Below are 20,633 nucleotides of genomic sequence, written 5' to 3' on the forward strand. Positions count from 1 at the left end.
GATGGCTTAGTTGATTTCCGAATGTGTTTGTGTGGTAGAAATTATATTGATGAAGTACAAGGTTTATGAGTAACATGAATTTGAACGCTAATTTTTTTTTTTTTTTTTTTTTTGAGTAAATTTTGATTCATAAGTCGGAATTTGTAGTGTTGATATATATATATATATATATAGATAAATAATACCAAACCCACAAACTCATATCTTGTCTTCCCTTTTTTGTGGATTAAAAGTTTGTGAATTCACAAACTCATATATAGTAATCTCCAATTCATAAATAGTAAACCATCCTCCACTATATATAGTAAACCAATCTGCAATACTATTGTGGTTTACTATATATGTTTCTGTTCTTGAATCTGCAAAACAGTTTTAGAGTTTGTGGGGGAGGAGAAGCAAAAAGTTTTTACAGGGTTGAGCTTTTCTGGTTCTTCTTTCTCATTACAAGCAAGGAGGTTTGAGTTCTTCATCTCTACAAACCAATCACTTATGTGAAAGGATTGTGCTGATATTATGATCAACTTCTATATTCCTAGTTTTTTTGCTCTTTACTCTGTTTAAACCCTCTAATTATCATCTGAGAGTGTTGTATTCGATTCTTGTTGTGATCAGGACTCAAACAAAAACTAAACAAGTTTTATATGGTTCGACAATTAGCCTACGTCCACGGACAGATTTACTAATTTCAGAAAGAACAAACAACAAATACAACGGTGGAGGCGGAGACAACACTCTCAACTTAACTCACAGTCACACACACAAAACTCTCTCTGACTTCTACGTCTCTGCTGCTACTTCCTAAACCCATCACATACACTCCTATTTATACACAAAATGGGAGAGCCAAAGTCAAGTTTGGCCACTGCCAACAAGCTTGATGATGGCCAAACTACAAAATCTAGCTCGGTTGAAAACTCATTTCCAAAATCCGTAGCTCGCTTCTTTTTCTTCAGTTTGCAGCCACTATTGTTGACAACTAGGGCTTCCAATCACATGGAGAATCTGAGCCAATATTCAACAATTCTGTGATCAGTTTCTGTGTTCCTAAACTTTTATCTTACAATTACTAGTAACAACACATTTTACTCGGTTTTAAACCCTCTAAGGGTCAAATATATTTAAAATTGCAGCTTTTAAACCGATTCTTGTATGCAATGCAGAGTTCTTGCTGGGCAAAAAGGGTTTGAGACTAAGAAATGGAGGGCCTATGGACTGTGTTTTGTGGGGAATCCGATTGTCCTTCTGGTAAGGCAGAGCCTTGCACCATTGATTTCATGTTTGTGACACGACCTTCTTCGTGTATCAACCACACCATGATTATTTGTTTTGACATATTGCTCGTGGTCGTGTTCTTATTCAATGTCATTCGGAAGAAACCATCAAAGCACTTTCGTGGTGTTACGTGTTTGCAAATGATATCTGCCATTTTCAATGGGGTTTTGGGATTGGTATACTTGATTTTGGGTATTTGGATGTTAGTCGATAAATTAAGGTTGTCCCGGTCTGTTTCACCTCTGCATTGGTGGTTGCTAGTTTTGTTTCAAGGACTAACATGGTTGTCAATGGGCTTAATGATTAGCCTTAGAGGAAAACATTTCCCAAAAGCATCATTGTGGGTTTTGTCAATTCTTGCCTTCTTGTTTACTGCAATTGCTTGTTGTTTGTCCCTTGTCACCGCCATTTTTATCAAAGAAGTGTCAATTAAGGTAGCTTTGGATATACTGTCCTTTTTAGGGGCAAGTTTGTTATTGCTATGCACTTACATGGGTTACAAATATGAAGAAATTGATGAGAATCTATGTACCCCCTTAAACAGTGAGGTCGATGGAAGTAGTAAAACCGAGTCTGTTGTCACCATTACTCCATTTGCGAAAGCTAGGTTTTTCAATAAAATGACCTTTTGGTGGCTGAACCCATTGATGAAAAGGGGGAGGGAGAAAACACTTGAGGATGAAGATATACCCAAATTGCGCAAGGAAGATCAAGCACAAGCTTGTTACTTGCTATTCACAGAGAAATTCAATGAGCAAAAACAACTCAACCCATCATCCCAACCATCGGTTTTGTGGACAATAGTTTCGTGCCGCTGGAAGGAGATATTTATGTCGAGATTGGTCGCACTGCTAACAGTTGTTACTCTATCTACTGGTCCACTTATTCTCAACACCTTCATTGAGGTTGCCGAGGGCAGAGAAAGTTTCAAAAATGAGGGGTATGTGTTGGCCATCTTACTTTTCTTTTCTAGGAGCATTGAGTCCTTAGCACAAAGGCAATGGTATTTTCGAAGCAGACTTATTGGTCTAAAAGTGAGGTCTTTGCTAACAGCAGCCATTTATAAGAAGCAATTAAGACTATCCAATGCTTCGAAAATGATGCACTCGGCCGGTGAGATAATGAACTATGTTTCCACTGATGCTTATCGGATCGGAGAGTTTCCTTTGTGGTTTCATCAAACTTGGACAACGAGCCTCCAGCTCTTTCTTGCCTTAATAATCCTATTTCGCGCAGTCAAGCTTGCGACAATTGCATCCTTGGTGGTGATAATTCTTACTGTGCTTTGCAATGCCCCGCTTGCAAAATTGCAGCATAAGTTCCAGTCTAAGCTCATGGTGGCCCAAGATGATCGGCTCAAGGCTACTTCAGAGGCGCTGGTGAACATGAAGGTGTTGAAACTCTATGCGTGGGAAAGTCATTTCAAGAATGTCATCGAAAACTTGAGGAAAGTGGAATATAAATGGTTATCGGCAGTTCAAATGCTTAAAGCATACAATGGCTTTCTCTTCTGGGTATCCCCGGTGTTGGTCTCAACTGCCACTTTTGGGGCATGCTATTTTCTCGGAGTGCCTTTGCATGCTAGTAATGTTTTCACATTTGTAGTGACTTTACGACTTGTTCAAGAGCCTGATAGATGTATTCCTGATGTAATTGGGGTTGTTATTCAAGCGAAAGTTGCATTCGCTAGGATTATGAAATTTCTTGAGGCACTTGAGCTAGAGAACACAAATATCAAGCAAAAACGCAACATGGGAATGAAGAGCCAAAGCATTTTCATCAATTCTGCTAGTTTTTCGTGGGAAGAGAGTCCGTTAAAGCCCACGCTTAGAAATATTAATTTAGAGGTTCGAGCTGGTGAAAAGGTGGCTCTATGTGGAGATGTTGGTTCAGGCAAATCGATTCTTCTGGCTGCAATCCTAGGAGAGGTTCCAAATATCCAGGGAACTGTAAATTCTTGCTGCTCACTTCCTCTCATTCATTCATAGCTATTAAGTACACCTCAACTTCACAACCACTGTACTATTTTTATACTAATCCTGCACTGTTCTTTCCCTAAAAGAGGCCATTAGAAAAATAAAACTTAGCAAGGTGTGGAGTTTTATTCTTTCGCTAATTGTTTCCTATTATGTGTCAATTTGTTGTAGTGTAACTCGCTCCCCCTTTCGTTAGATTGGGGGAAATTTTGTTGTCGATGACCAATTTGGATCCATTTGCTCTATTTTACAAATTCATGTATATGGGACTATTGCCTATGTTTCTCAATCAGCATGGATCCAGAGCGGAACAATAAGAGAGAATATTTTACTTGGGTCGGGATTGGATAATGAGAGATACCAGGAAACATTAGAGAAGTGTTCCTTGGTAAAGGACCTTGACTTGCTACCCTACGGTGACCTCACTGAAATAGGCGAAAGAGGGGTTAACCTCAGCGGTGGTCAGAAGCAGCGGATCCAACTTGCTCGTGCACTATATCAGGATGCTGATATATATCTATTGGATGACCCATTCGGCGCTGTTAATGCACACACTTGTTCGAGCCTATTTAATGTAATGTAATTACTTTTTTTTAGTGTACTGCAATTTTATTCTTGTTGCCCGCAACAATCTTATGGAGAAAATTCATTTCATTATGGCAGGAATATGTTATGGCAGCTCTTTCAACGAAGACGGTCTTACTTGTCACCCGCCAAGTGGATTTTCTTCCTGCATTTGATTCTGTTTTGGTCAGTTTAACTTCTTTGGGTGCTGTCTTTCACACTGTTCTTCATAAAATTAGTTTTTTTTTTCTTCTTTTTCTTCTAATTCTTGCTGCAATTCGACCATCCAACCACGATGACATAGCCTTAAAATTAAGCCAATTTGCTTACTGATCATTTCTATGAAATGGTGACTGACTCCTTTTTAACGGATTTCTTAATTATAGTTCCAAACTTATACTTGTCTACATCTTTAATGAATCCTAGGACCTCAAGACTTTCCTGTTCTTGAAGTACCTCAAAACCTTCATACTTCCATATAACTTTGATGAATGCTTTTAATGGCTGGCTTGCCCAATGCTTTTTTAGTAGTGTTTTTTTAATAATATAAATAAATAATCTTTTTTGTGATAAAGTTGCTGCTAAAAAAGTTAACGTGCTTGGAAAATGCTAGAAAAGTTACTTTTTCTTATTAGGAAAGTCTAGCAAGTATGAAGGCTTATATGGAAATATGAAGGTTTCAGGTACAAAAAAATTGAAGTACCTCAAAACCTTCACACTTTTTTCTAATTGTGAAAGTTTAGGAAGTAGGTTTTGATTGCTGAAAAATGAAGTCATACTTCCATATAACTTTTTTGGATCTGTCACAAGTAAATTTTTTGAGGGAACAGAATTCATTTAGTGTGTATAGCCAAGTGAATATTCTATTTTCTACTAGAGGTTGAGTCCAAAGGGAACTAACTGTATATAACATTGCTAAGTTTCATCACTATTAAGCAATCAGTTGGTAATAATTTCAATTCTTTTGGTTGACAGTTGATGTCGGATGGAGAAATTCTACAAGCAGCTCCTTACCATCAGTTACTGGCTTCAAGTCGAGAATTTCAAGACCTTGTCAATGCACACAAAGAAACTGCTGGCGCTGAAAGGCTTGAAGAGGTATCTTCTTCTCAGAAGCGTGAAACGTCTACCAAAGAGATCAAAAAAACTCATACTGGTGAGAAATCTAAAGGGGACCAGTTGATTAAACAAGAAGAGAGAGAAGTATGAGGCATCGGTCTTAAGCCTTACATGCAATACTTAAATCAGAACAAAGGCTACTTGCTTTTCTCCGCGACTTCTATCTGCCACCTTGCATTCGTGATTGGTTCAATACTACAAAACTCTTGGATGGCCGCTAATGTTGAAAATCCTAATGTCACCACATTGCGATTGATTGTAGTTTACTTGGTGATTGGATTTACTTCGACACTAATTTTGTATTTTAGATCTCTCTCCATAGTTGCTCTTGGTATGCAATCGTCAAAATCTTTGTTTTCACAGCTACCAAACTCCCTTTTTCGTGTGCCCATGTCATTTTACGACTCTACGCCTTTGGGAAGGATACTGAGTCGGGTAAGCATCTCAAAATGTTAAACTTTTTGTGACTGTGTTTTTTTTTTTTGGCATTGATATTCTTGAAACTAACCCCCTTTCCTCTTCTTTGTTTTCTTATGTTATTTTTTCATTTTTTATGTAGGTTTCAGCCGATTTGAGTATTGTTGATCTTGATGTTCCCTTTAGCTTTGTCTACAGTTTTTCGTCTACCATAAATACCTATGCTAATCTTGCTGTCTTGACTGCTGTTACCTGGCAAGTCCTGTTCATCTCCATACCAATGATTTATTTGACAATTCTCTTGCAGGTAATCTTGGGAGATATAATACCCTTTTTTTTTTTTTTTTTTGATGATTGAGAACTCGGCCTAGGAAGGATCCTTTGGACGAATGACGCTGGGTGTGTAAACTCGAGATTTAGAAGTTAGCCCCTAAGACTATGAGCCAGGCAAACGAGAGAGGAAATCGAACCTCAGACTTCCTAGAAGCCTGTGCCAGCACCTAAGACTATGAACTTGGGTGATCGATTATCCAAGCCTAAAAAGTACGGACACTTCTAAGGAGGTAACGTGTCGTGTCTGACACAATATTGGATACCGACACGACACTCGTTAGACTCTTCCGAACACTTAGATATACATGAAACACATCATAAATTTGAATTGGAATCTAAAGATTAAACAATAACGTGTAAATTTATATCTGTTCTTCATTTTTAAATTTATTATATTTGACTTAAATATTCATATATTTGAGCTATAATAGTTATTTATCTTTGACATATAATAAATATATAAAATTATATATTTTGCACGCGTCTCCTAAGTGTCATGTCTTGCATTTTTTGAAAACTTCTATGTTGGTATATCAATGTCTGTCACGTGTCTGTATTTGTGTTTTTTAGATCTGAGCTACCCCTAGGAGTTAGGAGATATATGACAATTAGATATGAAGTGAAATTTAGCAAAAACACGTGGACAAACAGAGATTTTGGAATTGTTTGGAAATAGGTGAACTCAAATTAGGTAAGTAATTGAGGTGGGGAAGTCCTTGTATATGTGTTTGTAGAAAAGGTAAAAATGTAAAAGCATAGCTTGTCATAGTGATATTTTTCACCAATTCACATGTTATCATTATATTTGACATTATATTTGCTTGAAGTAAGTATGCATCAAATTGGAACTATGTAAGTTTCAACTATTTTGTGACTACAAGGTTCTGGGGAATCCTGTTGGATCCATGGAAAAACATAAAATTAATGTTGCATATAACTTTTTTTTATTTTTATTTTATATAAATCAGATGGTTTGCATTAAATATGATTAAAATGGTAAACTGGCATTGATTATTGACAACAGAGATACTACCTTAGCACCGCGAAAGAATTGATGCGAATCAATGGCACAACAAAGTCTTTCGTGGCAAACCATCTTGCTGAATCCATAGTAGGATTGATGACGATAAGAGCTTTTGGGAAGGAGGAATGATTCTTCGTAAAGAATCTTGACGTCATTGATATAAATGCCACCCCATTTTTCCACTGTTTTGCAGCAAATGAGTGGTTGATCGAACGGCTTGGAGTACTTAGTGTAGTTGTTCTCTCCTCATCAGCACTCTGCATGGTTTTGCTTCCTCCTGGAACATTCAGCTCTGGTGGGTGGTACTTTTCTAATTTTTTATTTTTAATTTGGTTTTATATATAGTTATTATTGCTATATCCCAAGCAAATTAGAGTTCATTTGAAAACAAAAAGTTATTTAGGGTATGTTTGGTTACATTTATATTTATGGTTTTCTTTTTAATATTTAAAAAAAAAATTGAAAATTGGAAACAAAAACTAGTTTGGCATCTATTTTTGTTTTCAAAACTTCACAAATTGTACTAAATTCTTGTTTTAAAATAAGAAGTTAGTTTCACTTGTTTAGAAGGAAAAAAAAAAAATTCATTCCTTCGTCCTGCTTTCATCGCCTTTGGCCACCACCCATCACTCATCACCCCCACCGGCCACCCCCACCTCTAGCCACCGTCACCAGTGAGGTCCTTTGACAACCACCACCTCCTGCAGCTGGAAACTACCTCTAGCCTCTGCCAACCACTTCCCACAGGCAGCAACCACCTTTGATCACCTTCTCTTAATGAAAATCACCTTTAGCCACCACCTCCTACTAGTGGAAACCTTCTCTTGGCATAAATGTTGCCAAACAACACATTAGGGTACTATTTTATACTTTGATTTTTCAAAAAATTTGCAAACTATTAACCTAAATGAAAACTATTAACTTAAATAAACACGTCTGATAACGGATTTCATTTTCCCCCAAAAAAATGTAAATAATTTTTCAAAATCTACAGTGCTGCTCTTTTCATAAGCTGGAAGTGATGGAACTATAATCCGCTAATGATTCCTGTGTGAGTGATTTTCTGATCACACTGCCCGTTTAGTAATCAGCTAAAGAGCACTGGCAGAATAGATGACTTCAGCTAACCTGTAACAAAAAAAGAAGGCTCTGGTGGTGGTTCTTCCACCTGGGGGCACTCCGACGATCAAGTGAGTATATCTCTCAAAGATAATCAAGTGCTAAACTCACTGCTCAAAGCATAAATTGCGTACCTTAGACCCACGGAGGTGCCTCTCTTTTATAGTTAACTCAATCCTAGTCTCACTAGAAGTCTGACTTCTATGGACTCCAATTCAATACTTACTTTGGACTCCTCAAGAGATAAAGATAAACTCCCTAAGAGCTTTATCCTCATCTTAACTAAGTCTCCTCTTCATTCTAAGACTCTTGTCCCTTATCCGTTTATCTCGGATTCCGATATCTTCGGAGATAACCTCGGCATAATGACCAGGACACGTGGTACCTCGGCTGACACATCGGCGTCACCTTGCCACATGTTGGTACTCAGAAAATATATCCCCACCACTGCCCCCTAGGTTCTATTACCTTGGCATTTTGAGGTGATGGAACCTATATCGGTACTTCTTCCTGTACATCGGCACAAGAACCCCTCAGCCGAGATCATTCATTTCAGGCCGACATGTTTTCTTCAGAGAACAAGAATTCCAATGAACTCTTTCACGTGTGTGAGCTGTCACGCATCATTTACTCAACCGTTTCATTCATGCATCTCCACTTCATTGGATCGTGCCCATGACAAGCTTGCAAGCCGTCTTGCATCTCTGTAACGCCCTCAAAATAACAACATAAAACCCATCAGATAAGACACGCATTTACATATAAACTACCCACAATCTTTTATTCATTAGAGTTCCATTACATGGGTATTACATGTTAACATCAACACAAAATGCCCTACGGGCTTACAGCTTTCCAAGTTAACACTTGGTTACAACAAAGAGTACTAACTCGTTTACACATAAAGCCCTTGGCTTGAAGTTACATGTAATACATCAAAAGTAAAACAACAAAACATGTCCGCCTCTAGCCTCCCAAGCTATGTCCTTGGAGGTGGCATGCTTCCTGCACCTGAAAATGATATTCCCATATAGGGTGAGCCACAGCCCAGTAGAAATACACTAAACCAACCATGAACAATGACTAAAAGATTAGCAATTGATAGATGGCCAACACTGATACAATCACATAAATCATATATTTATGTCAAACGACTTACAAGTCCCAGTTACTTTCATTTCCCCTTTTTCAATAGATAGGCATATGAGCACTACCCACATGCTCAACAGATATATATAACAACAATATCCACATTCTCAGATAAGCAAATAAGCTATATCCACATTCTACAACAGATATGTATAACAACAATATCCACAGATAAGCATAAAAGCTATATCCACACATCACAAAGATAAGCATATAAGCTCTATCTTCACTTCTTTAGACAAGCATATGAGCTGTATCTACGGAGTTCATCCCCTATCTTCTCCCAACACTATCCGGTTTAGAGGTACATCCCCTATCTTCCCCTAAACCGCGGAGTACATCCCCTTTCTCCTCCTCTACACATAACGTATACAAACACAATGGTTCTATATACAATCGCTCAATACATATAATTAATGCATTCTATCAACCGTCAATTTCCATGACACATTTCATTGATTAGTTTCAGTTTGCCTAATCATCATGCATTGTCTACAACAATCACGACTATCCTCCACCGATAGCCCAAAGCAGTTATTTCTAAACAGAAAATAAATGCACAAATGGATATTCAATCAACATTTCATTTCCTCATTCTTCTCAATTAATTATCCCAATTAATTAAACAATGTAATTAGGTCAATTCCCATAATTTACATTTCAACCCTTAGGTCCCATTTTCATCAATGATTTAACATTTATACCATTTCTCTACGCCAAACATGCATTTAGGTTTATTATGAATAAAACCCCAACTTTTGTAAATTTGCAAAAAAGCCCCGAACTTTCACAAAATTACCAAACCAAGCCCAACATCTCAAAATACCAAAATTTAAAGACAAAATCCATAGAGAGGAGTAGGATATCCCTACCTCGAAGTTTTAGCCCAAAAGGAGATGAAGACTCCAAGATCAACTTGCTCCAAATCCAAACTTTTTCAGATTAAATCGAAGCCCTCAACGCCCTCTATCTTTTTAACAAAGGCCCTAGGCTAGATTCACACCCTAGGGAGATCAAATCTTAGAGAGAGTGCAAGTTTAGAGAGAGAGAGGCTCGGATTTAGGTTTTGCTCAAAGAAAAGAGGTGAAAAAGTGATGTTTAAGACGCTGCTGTCCGCTGATATAAAACACGCTCGCTCGAGCGAAGGCTTGGTCGCTCGAGCGACCAGACACAGAAAACTCTCGCTCGAACCAAGAAGTTCTCGATCGAGCAAAGAAAAACCCAGACCGCTCGAGCCACGAAAAGCTCGCTCGAGCCAAGAAAGACAGCTCTCAGGTCCAGAACCAGGTGCAACCGCTCGCTCGAGCGAGCCACTCTGGCTCGACCCACCAAACACGAACCCCACTCTTGCTCGAGCGACCAACTCCTCGCTCGAGCGAAGGTCCAAAATTCTGGGCAGCAACACTAGGCTCCCGAACACAACCAACCTGTAACAAACCTGCCCAACACATCCTATAACTCAATGTATGAAGAAAAAAGGAATGTAAACACGATAATAACCAACTACCAACATCCACGAACACATGTCCGGATCACTGTTCAACAAGGGTAAACCCGGGATCGCTATAATCTCTGGGCGCCGTCTGACGTATGCGTTGTTCCAGGCGCATTTAATGCTCCGTTTTGCCGCTATTTCAAATTTTTGACAAAACCTTTCCCCCTCTTTTCGTTTTTTCACTTTTGCGTTCGATTTCTCTTCGCTTTTTCTCTCTCTAGCTCTTGAATACGCCATTGCTCCAGTCCTCAAGCTCTGAAACTACCTTCCTTTCTCCCTTCCTGTGAAGCTTTCGTCGTTTTTGTTACATCTGTAACTGTCGTTTGACTTCGGCAATCTTCATACCGGCTTCACTATTTTCTGGTAAGCCACTGTCCCTTTCGTTTTCAATTCTTTTGATATTCTTCATTACTTGTTGCCATTATTGTTCCAAATCTTGCGAATCACATATCTGAACATATTTATTCAAATGGTTTTGATCTTGCCCATATCTTGAATACATATTGTTCACCACTTTCTTGCACTCTTGTTACTATTCTTGACCATTTATTTCTCGTATTCTTTATGCTCTTGATAGCCCATCCCTGTTCTTGATTCTAAAGCACGTCTTTGCCTTTCTGTCTTCCAGATCCGTGCCTTCAACCCTTGCTTTCATAGACCTAGGTTTGGGATTTGTTGTGCAGAACCCATAATTTAGGAAAAAATTGAAACTAGTACTTTACCTAGATTTTTGCCGAGGTCTTATTAACCCTCTCAACACATTTTTTCTCTGAAATCCAACCCCTCTAATTTAGGCCGATATCATAGGTACGTGGAGACATAGGGTAGATACCCCGACCAAACTTGAGTACTTTAGGCAAGAGTTCTCTATCCCTGCCGATGTCCATCTGAGGCTGGCTGGAGATAACGACTCCATCATGCCCACAGATGATTCGATGCCCTTTCCCATTGTAGCTTTCACTGAGTGCGGACTCCGGCTCCCACTCAACATCCTTTTTCGTGAGATTCTTCACTATTATAAGTTGAATCCCATGCAATTGGCAATCAATTCCTACCGAGTGATCAATGGCATCATAGCCTTAGCTAAACAGGAAAATGCTAGGATCACCCTAGCCGATATCCAGTACTGCTATACCATGTGTGCCCTTAATTTGAAAGAAAAATGCTACATTTATTACCTTAAGCCGAGGTCTACCGAATTCAAAATTGTAGCCGACCTCCCAGACTCCAACAAGGGGGCTGGGGATGACTATTTCATTACCTCGGGAAATTGGGAGTTTGCTCCAGATGAGGACATCCATCTCTATCCTCTTCCTCGATCAGTTTTAGAGGGCAAGGGTAAGAGCCCAGTATTCAGCTTTGCCTGTTTTCTTTTAAAGTCTTAAATACTTTGTCTGTTTCCGACGTCTGTTCTTCTTGTAGCTGTTCGTAAGCCACCAAAAAACTTTCGCCAATCCTTTGTTCCCAGCAAGGATTTGAAGAAACTTCTAAACTTGCCAGTCCATAAAAGGAAAGCGTCTGTGCTTTTCAATTTTATTCCAACATATAAGTCAACTTTGCCCGACGTTCCCAAAAGGAAGTAGAAAAACCTGTCTCCACCCTCTGCTACAACTCCATTGACTGCATCCACATCACGAACAGATCAAGGATCAACATCCGATCCAGCTGATCAGCCATCAACTTCGGCTCCGTACCTGGTCCCAATATTAGAACGAAAACGTTGGCGACGACTCGTGCTTACTGTCGAGATGGGTCGCCCAAAACCAGTTGCAAAAGACCTTTTAGCCAGCCTCCCTTCTGATGTTGAAACTCAGCCAACACAAACCATGCCCCCACTGAAGCCGAAAAGAGTTAAAAAAGCTCTGCCAAAGGCTAAAGTAACTCAGGTTGAATCTGAGGATACTTTACCAATTTCCAAGCTGACTGAGAGTGACAAATCTCAACCCTCTACTGGGAAGAGGCACTCTGAAACCCAGCCATCAGAATCTCAAAAATCAAAGAAGCCGAGGTCATCCTCTACAACGACCTCGGGGTCCAAAATACCAGACGTCCCCTGGGCACCTGAAATTACTTTAGAAGATAAGCCTGTTATGGCTAGTGATAGCGCTGATGACATCAATGTCGGCGTTGCCCTCAGCACTGCTCTACTTCTTCCAGGCGATCTTGACAGGAACGCCAAAATGAGCGAGTATGAGAACTATGCTTTCATGCTTCAACGTTCTATTCAAGTAAGTGTCTTCACTTGGTAACTTGTCTTTCTTTCTCCTTTTCATACTTGTAAAATTTTTCAAATAACTTTTGCCTTGTGTTTTTTCAGGCCATTCAGCATGCCCATTCTCTCTCTATGCAAGCCTTTGAAAATCAGGAGAAATTGATCGACATGAAGAGGGAGTTTTCTGCCCTTCAAAAGGCCAATAAAAACCTTCAATCAAAAATGAAGAAGTTAGAGGATCAGGCTGAGGCTGCTATCAAAGCCTAGACTGAGGCCGAAGAGAAGGCCGATTCTGCTGAGGCCATAAGGAAGGTTGCTGAGTCCCAGAGAAAAGAGGCCGAAGAGAAAATGGCCCAGGCCAAAAAGGAGCTTCAGGAGGCCCTGGCCACCAAAGATGCCGAAATCAAAGAAGCTGATGAAAAGGCATACACTCAAGGCATGGCCGACGTTACTGAGGCTTATGAACTTCAAGTGAAGCAGGCATGCAACAAGAGTTTCACCCTTGGTTGGATGTCTCTTCTGAAAAAACTCAATGTCCTTGATGATTCGCCTCTGAGGAATGCCGATGATATTCCTCTTCCATTCCCTCCACCTCCTCCACCAGCTCAGTCCGATGAAGATTCAGAATCTGAAGATGAGGAAGAGGATGATGCCTTGGTGAGAAAAGCCAAGGAGGCTACTGCGTCCAAGTCCCCTCCTCAAAATGAGCAAGTCCTAGACTTAACTCAAGATGAGGAGGTTGAGGAGGTTCCCCAGGATGTGATTCCTCCAAAGGTATCATCGGATTCACTTCTTGCTGATAATAGTATTGATGAGACCCTTGCCCAAATTGATGCCGAGATTGCGACGGAGAAGGCGGCCGAGGTATTTTCTCAGCAGTCCTCTGACGTCCAAACCCAGCCTGCTGCCGATGTTGGGGAATCTTAGTTTTGATGTCATGTCTTTTCTTTTCTTGTCTTTTGTACTCTTATACTTCTTTGTTTCTTTAGACGATGTAAGTTTTGCATATGGTCGATGTGCCTTTTTGTGAATGCTAACTCAACTTTCTTTTTCTGAATGCTTGTATCTTTGTCTTCTTCTAACTGTTCTTGCATGATTCTATACTTTAGAATATTTTGCATGTCTTGTGTACTCTTTCTTTTTTGTGCAATCTTCTCGGGGTGACACACCTCGGTTATGCCACCTGACGATTTACCTCGGCAAGTACTTGTCCTGTAAATTGCTTACAAATTTCAATAAGGATTAACATATACTGTTTTAATTTCTATTTTGTAAACTTTTCTTAACTTGTAACAAGTACCAAACAATGATTTTGGTTTAGCTTCAACTTGTAAATTGCTACAAATTTCAACAAGTGAAGATAAACAATAATCTCGGCTTAACTTCAACTTGTAAATTGCTACAAATTTCAACAAGCGTTAAGCATTACTTCGGTTTAACTTCAACTTGTAAATTGCTACAAATTTCAACAAGTGAAGATAAACAATAATCTTGGCTTAACTTCAACTTGTAAATTGCTACAAATTTCAACAAGCGTTAAGCACTACTTCGGTTTAACTTCAACTTGTAAATTGCTACAAATTTCAATAAGTGAAGATAAACAATAATCTCGGCTTAACTTCAACTTGTAAATTGCTACAAATTTCAACAAGCGTTAAGCATTACTTCGGTTTAACTTCAACTTGTAAATTGCTACAAATTTCAACAAGTGAAGATAAACAATAATCTCGGCTTAACTTCAACTTGTAAATTATTACAAATTTCAACAAGCGTTAAGCATTACTTCGGTTTAACTTCAACATGTAAATTGCTACAAATTTCAACAAGTGAAGATAAATAATAATCTCGGCTTAACTTCAACTTGTAAATTGCTACAAATTTCAACAAGCGTTAAGTACTACTTCGGTTTAACTTCAACTTGTAAATTGCTACAAATTTCAACAAGTGAAGATAAACAATAATCTCGGTTTAACTTCAACTTGTAAATTGCTACAAATTTCAACAAGCGTTAAGCATTACTTCGGTTTAACTTCAACTTGTAAATTGCTACAAATTTCAACAAGTGAAGATAAACAATAATTTCAGCTTAACTTCAACTTGTAAATTGCTACAAATTTCAACAAGCGTTAAGCACTACATCGGTTTAACTTCAACTTGTAAATTGCTACAAATTTCAACAAGTGAAGATAAACAATAATCTCAGCTTAACTTCAACTTGTAAATTGCTACAAATTTCAACAAGCGTTAAGCATTACTTCGGTTTAACTTCAACTTGTAAATTGCTACAAATTTCAACAGGTGAAGATAAACAATAATCTCGGCTTAACCAATTTTTATTGACTCAATTGCATATTTTTTTAAAAAAAATTTACACACGCATCGCATGTGCCTTAACCGCTAGTATTTATTTATTTATTCTTGTGAACTCCTGTTAATTTTCAAGTTTTGCTTGTAAAAATTCTTTGACTGAAATATGAATTTCTGTGTGGTTCAAAATTGAGTTCAAATTTTATTCTTTGGGTTTGGTTTGTTACAAATCTATGAAATAAGAATGGATTTCTATGAAATAGATATGTTATGTTATTATTTGGCTTTATATATTTGGTAGTTTAGCATTATTAGTCCTATTTTGTTCTTAGTTAGTTAATTTTAAATTTTAAGTTGTTATGGGATAGTTTAAATTTTTCATTATGTGTACATACTTTTAGTCCTATTTTTCATCCTTTTTGGCCTAGCAATAAATAAATAAATAAAACTTCAATTTACACCTATCAAATGAATTTCAATTTATTTTATTAGTTGAGCTTTATAGCCATGGCAGGATAGGCTAGATTCACGCTAATTGGTAGGCTCCTGTTGATTGGTAGGCTCCAATTCTCTTTAATTGTCTCTCTTTCTATTTCTAGTAGTTCTCTGATTTTACATATGGTGTACTCACTTTACTAAGATCTTTAAGTTATTAGGAAGACAAATTTTATGTAAAACATTTATGATTCAGGAAGATCTTTAAGTTATCACGAAACTTGGCACACACGACCACCTAGGCACGAGAGACTTGTGGGAGAAGACGGGACTCGAATCGGATTCTCGGTTTGGGAGTTACAGCCGGATTTTACTTTAGACAAATTAGTTTCTTAAAAAACTTAGAATTCGAGGTGTTAACGACCCAAAATCACCAAACAGCGTCGGAGTAGCATGGAACTTGGCACACACGATCGCCTAGGTACGAGAGACTCGTGGGAGAAGACGAGACTCGAATCGGATTCCCGGTTTGAGAGTTAGAGCTGGATTTCACTTTAGATATCTCCGATGTTCCTTATCGGAAACAACACCATCTTTGACATTATTTTCATAGGCGATAAGTTCGTTCAGTCTCTCTTTCTCATATTCCCTTTCCTTTCGCTCTATTGGGTAATCTTCTCTAACTCTCATTTTCTGTTCCATGGCTTTAAGTCGTTGATTAAATTATTTAATTATTGTCATTACATTTTGTGTTTATTTGTATCATTAGAGATCCCGATTGGTGATTCTACGATTTTTAGTGATTTGTTAGTCATTTTATGATAATAGTTATGAAACTTTGTTGCTTGATTACGATATTTATGGTTTATAAAAAATTTGTATATTTTCACTACATTAATTAGTTGTGTTGTTACGCATTTTGTGATTGATGTTATGGAATTTTATGGGTTGGTTATGACATTTGTAATTTGTAAAAATTTTGATTATTTTTATTATGTCAATTAGTGGTGCAGTTACACATTTTGTAGTTGATGTTATTTAATTTTGTTAGTTGGTTATGACATTTGTGGTTTTTAAAAATTTTAGATGTTTTTGTTACACCAATTAGAGCATAGTTACATAATTTTTGGTTAATGTTATGAAATTTTGAAAATTAGTTACGACATTGGTGATTTTCTATAATTTTAAACAATTTTGTTACGCCAATTAGTGATGCAGTTATGTATTTTGTATTTTATATCACAAATCTTTGTGACTTGATTTCAATATTTATAGTTTCTAAAATTTTAAATATTTTTATTATGCCAATTAATAGTGTGATTATACATTTTGTAGTTGATGAGTAAAATACTTTTTTTTAGCAAGCTACATGCCTCAATGTATGTCTCTCTCTCTCTCTCTCTCTCTCTCTCTCTCTCTCTCTTTGCAACTTGTTTCTCTCCCTTTCTCCATCTCCATTCTATGAAACCCCAGACCGAAATCCCCTTCTTTGAAACTGCCCCTTTCACCTTTGTTTTTCATGTTTGTTTGATTTGGTAGTTGTTTTGATTCCATATATATAGATATATACTTCAAATTTGGCTCGGGTTTGTGAAATCTAATGTGTAGTTAATTGACCTTTGTACTCATCTAACTGATATGAGATAGTAATTTCTTATTTATTTGTTAAAATCTGTTTATGTTTATAATTTTTTGTTTCTTCTTATGTTATACTTCTAATATTGGTGGTTTTGGGTTATGGTTGAATGTAATATTCCCCTTATGGATTAATAGTTGCATATTTTACCTCTGCATTTGAGGATTTTTATTTGATTGATATACAATTCTTCTCTTGATTGGATGCTGTTGGTGCATTATCTATGCACATATTATTTTAATATTAATTTTATATTTGTTTTGTTTTGTTTAGAATCACAAAGCAGTGGGAAGACAAAGGTTGGAATCAATGGTATGTTTGTTGATGGTTTCTGTCATGTTTCAGTTGTTCTTCAACCAACATCCCGTAGTATTCCTTGTTTCAGTTGTTTATTGACTATGTATGTAATTTATTTTCCTTCAATAAAATATTTGATCTTGTAAGTAGTTGTTGGTGCATGATCCATAGCATCCTTTCTAGATTAAGAAGTTATTTTGACTAACAAAACTGAACTAACTCAAATTGCTTACTTTTTCAGGTTTTGGTCGGATTGGAAGATTGGTATTATGGATAGCAACATCTAGGGATGACATGGATGTTGTAGCTGTCAATGATCCTTTTGTTGATGCTAAGTACATGGTAAGAAATTGTGCTTTGCTTCTATTTTCTTTGGGTTCCTCCCTAGACATCTTGAATTGTTTTAGATGTAGTGTATTTTCAGTAGTAACATAATCTCCTTCCAATTGTTGGGCTGTAAGCTGAACTTAGCAGTTCTTGGCAAGCTCAGGTTGCTAAAAGATAATTGTAGCTCATTTGATGACCCAAGTTTGAATCTGACTTGTACATGCAGTTCTTGGTGTACGATCCCAAGCATCCTTGCTAGATTAAGAAGTTTTTTTGAATAACAAAACTGAAACTCAAATTGCAAACCTCACTATCTTAAATTGCTAATTTTTTTTTGAAAATAATACTTTCAGTTCAGGAGCTTGAACTTGGTGTTATTTTTAGTCAACTTCAAGGTAGCTGATTGACCTTGAACAACATAAACTTGGCTAAACTCAAATAGTTTTTTATCTCAGCCGCAATATTGTGGAATGTAATTGCTGCTACCGAGTTAGGTTAATGTTATGTTTGCTTAATATTTGTTGATTTCATTGCAAGATCTTGGAATTGGGTTAAGTACCCCGAGGGAGTTGGGGCAGCTTTTACACTTTACAAGTTATAAAAAGTCTACAAGAGATTGAAAGAAAATTCACTTGCATGTATTTTGGATTTTTCACAGCTAGAGAAAACCATGGACTCCCTTACTTTTCTTCAGGATGGTGGGAAGTAGGTTTTAAGGATACCATTCTGGCGCAACATGTGGGCATATTTAGCATTGTAATTGGAAAGGCGGTTGACTTGAGGATTTGGTGGGACAAATACCAGTTACCGCTTTTCAAAAATTTTGATCCTATGTCTACAAATTATTTTTCTGTGAAATCTTCTGAATGGTTAAAATGAGGAGATAGGATGTGACAGGATGTTAATGTTATGCAAACTATGCCAGCTTCACCTTATCCTGAGTCATGAGGTGTCTCCTTGTAATTTTGAGGTGTTTTCCAGAACTTAATGGAAAGCTCACAGGAATGGCCTTCCGAGTCCCAACTCCTAATGTTTCTGTTGTGGACTTAACTTGTCGACTTGAGAATAGTGCTTCTTATGAAGATGTTAAAGCAGCCATAAAGTATGTTTGCCATTTTTTGTTTTCTTATCCACCTTGCATATACAATCTCTCTCTCTCTCTCTCTCTCTCTCTCTCTCATGATTGATTGATGTGAGGTTCCTAGGCATGAATTAACATCATATTGGTAAGTACTAAATCACCTTTGACATACCAAAAAAAACAAAAAAAACTAAGGCACCCTTGATATTTCAATTATAGGTATGCTTCAGAGGGGTCGCTGAAAGGCATTCTCGGGTACACAGATTGAGGAAGTTGTCTCCAATGACTTTGTTGGTGACTCAAGGTTAACTTTGTTGTCTCTCTCTCATTTTTATATCTTGATAAAACTATTGTCATTAAGAATTTAAATATCCCGCACAATATCTTCTGAATGTAGATGTGTTTTTAAATTCTTGAATGGAAAAAATTCTTGGCCTTCCACCAGCAGCTATATCATATTGGTTTCCCATCTATAGCTTATGTGCTGATGTTACACTTTTCAATTAAAGAAACTTTCTCAATTGGTTTGGAAGTATGGGGGCAGAAGCAGGAACGTTTTGGCTGTTATCACGTGGTTTTCTGGGCCTTTTTCTTTTTTTTTTTTCTTTTTTTTTTTTTAAAATCTCCTTTGTTATGGAAATTTGTTTCACTGCATCTAGTTTGTTCATATTCTTTACCGGTGAATGACCCTAAAGCTGAAGTGCCTTGATTCGGGGTTTTTTTTTTTTTTTTTTTTATATCCTTGATGTTCCGATGACTTTCTCCTTTACTATTTGATTTACATTTTTGGGGCATATTTTATCTCAGGTCAAGTATATTTGATGCCAAGGCTGGGATGGGACTGAATGCATCTTTCATGGAGCTTGTTTCATGGTACGACAATGAGTGGGGTTACAGGTACAGCTTCTCTCTCTCTCTGTGCACCGACACCTAGTGGTGATTCATTTGGTCTTTATTGCAGCAACCGAGTGTTGGACCTGATAGAGCACATGGCATTGGTGGCTGCCAGCAACTAAGTGGTCTGGGAGGAGGAGACTGCTGTTTCATTTTTTGGAGCCTGCATTGATTTTAGTTAAAAGTAGTTTATAAATTTCATAGTCATTTTTGTGTTTAATTGGTCTTTGTTATCATCATCATATCATTTGAGCCTTTCTATTGAGTTTCATAACGGGACCTAAAAATAATGAAGATTCCACACGACTATGAACTCACTTTAGTAATACATATATATGATTTGTTTGTGCCGTGTGTTTATCTCGGGTCACCATAAGAACATGTGGGAAAGAATTTTTATTTTAAAAATAAGGGTAAATTACAAATATACCATCTAAGGTTTGTTTAAGACACATTGTTTGTGATTTGGCATATATTTTTTTATTAGAATTTTTTATTTAACAAAATTAACTAAAAAATAAAAATCATAATTATTCTCTTATACAATAATAAAATTATTTAAATTATTAATTTAAATATATTTTTAATATCGTTAAAAATTGTTAATTAATTTTTATTATTTATTAATAAAATAAACGATTTATTATGAAATTAAAAATTTTAATTAGTAAAATATAATTTTCAAAATTATAAGAGGTGATTTGTATTTCAATTAAATTTTAAGAATGCATGTATAATTTACCTTAAAAATAATGAGTGACCCCACTTTGGGAGCTTCTAAATATGCCTCTTATTTTTCTCCACATCCACCTTTGCGAAAGCATATCTCACCCCGGGTAGAAAGCAAGAGTGTAGAGAGAAAGTAGTCACGGTCTAATACTGTTTTGTAAAACTTCTTATAAGATAAAAATTGATAATAATTAGGAGACAGAGACAGCCCAAGTGGTAAAGGCCCTCTTTACCAGACACAAGGTGT

General features: G+C 37.1%; 1 protein-coding gene across 1 annotated transcript; it reads left to right on the forward strand.

Annotated features, from left to right (window-relative positions):
• Positions 1–695: 695 nt before the first annotated feature.
• On the forward strand, positions 696–20,084 carry LOC114303774 (ABC transporter C family member 10). The gene is given in 10 exon segments (XM_082870651.1): positions 696–3,225; positions 3,500–3,822; positions 3,912–3,998; positions 4,788–5,366; positions 5,491–5,655; positions 6,899–7,000; positions 17,332–17,370; positions 17,597–17,697; positions 19,571–19,636; positions 19,725–20,084. Coding segments are annotated over 6 exon segments (3,198 nt in total). The 5' UTR covers positions 696–1,196; the 3' UTR covers positions 6,914–7,000; positions 17,332–17,370; positions 17,597–17,697; positions 19,571–19,636; positions 19,725–20,084.
• The last annotated feature ends 549 nt before the right edge of the window (positions 20,085–20,633 follow it).

Source organism: Camellia sinensis, chromosome 5 (genome assembly GCF_055761805.1).
Source record: "Camellia sinensis isolate YWXY chromosome 5, ASM5576180v1, whole genome shotgun sequence".
Taxonomy (NCBI): Eukaryota; Viridiplantae; Streptophyta; class Magnoliopsida; order Ericales; family Theaceae; genus Camellia; species Camellia sinensis.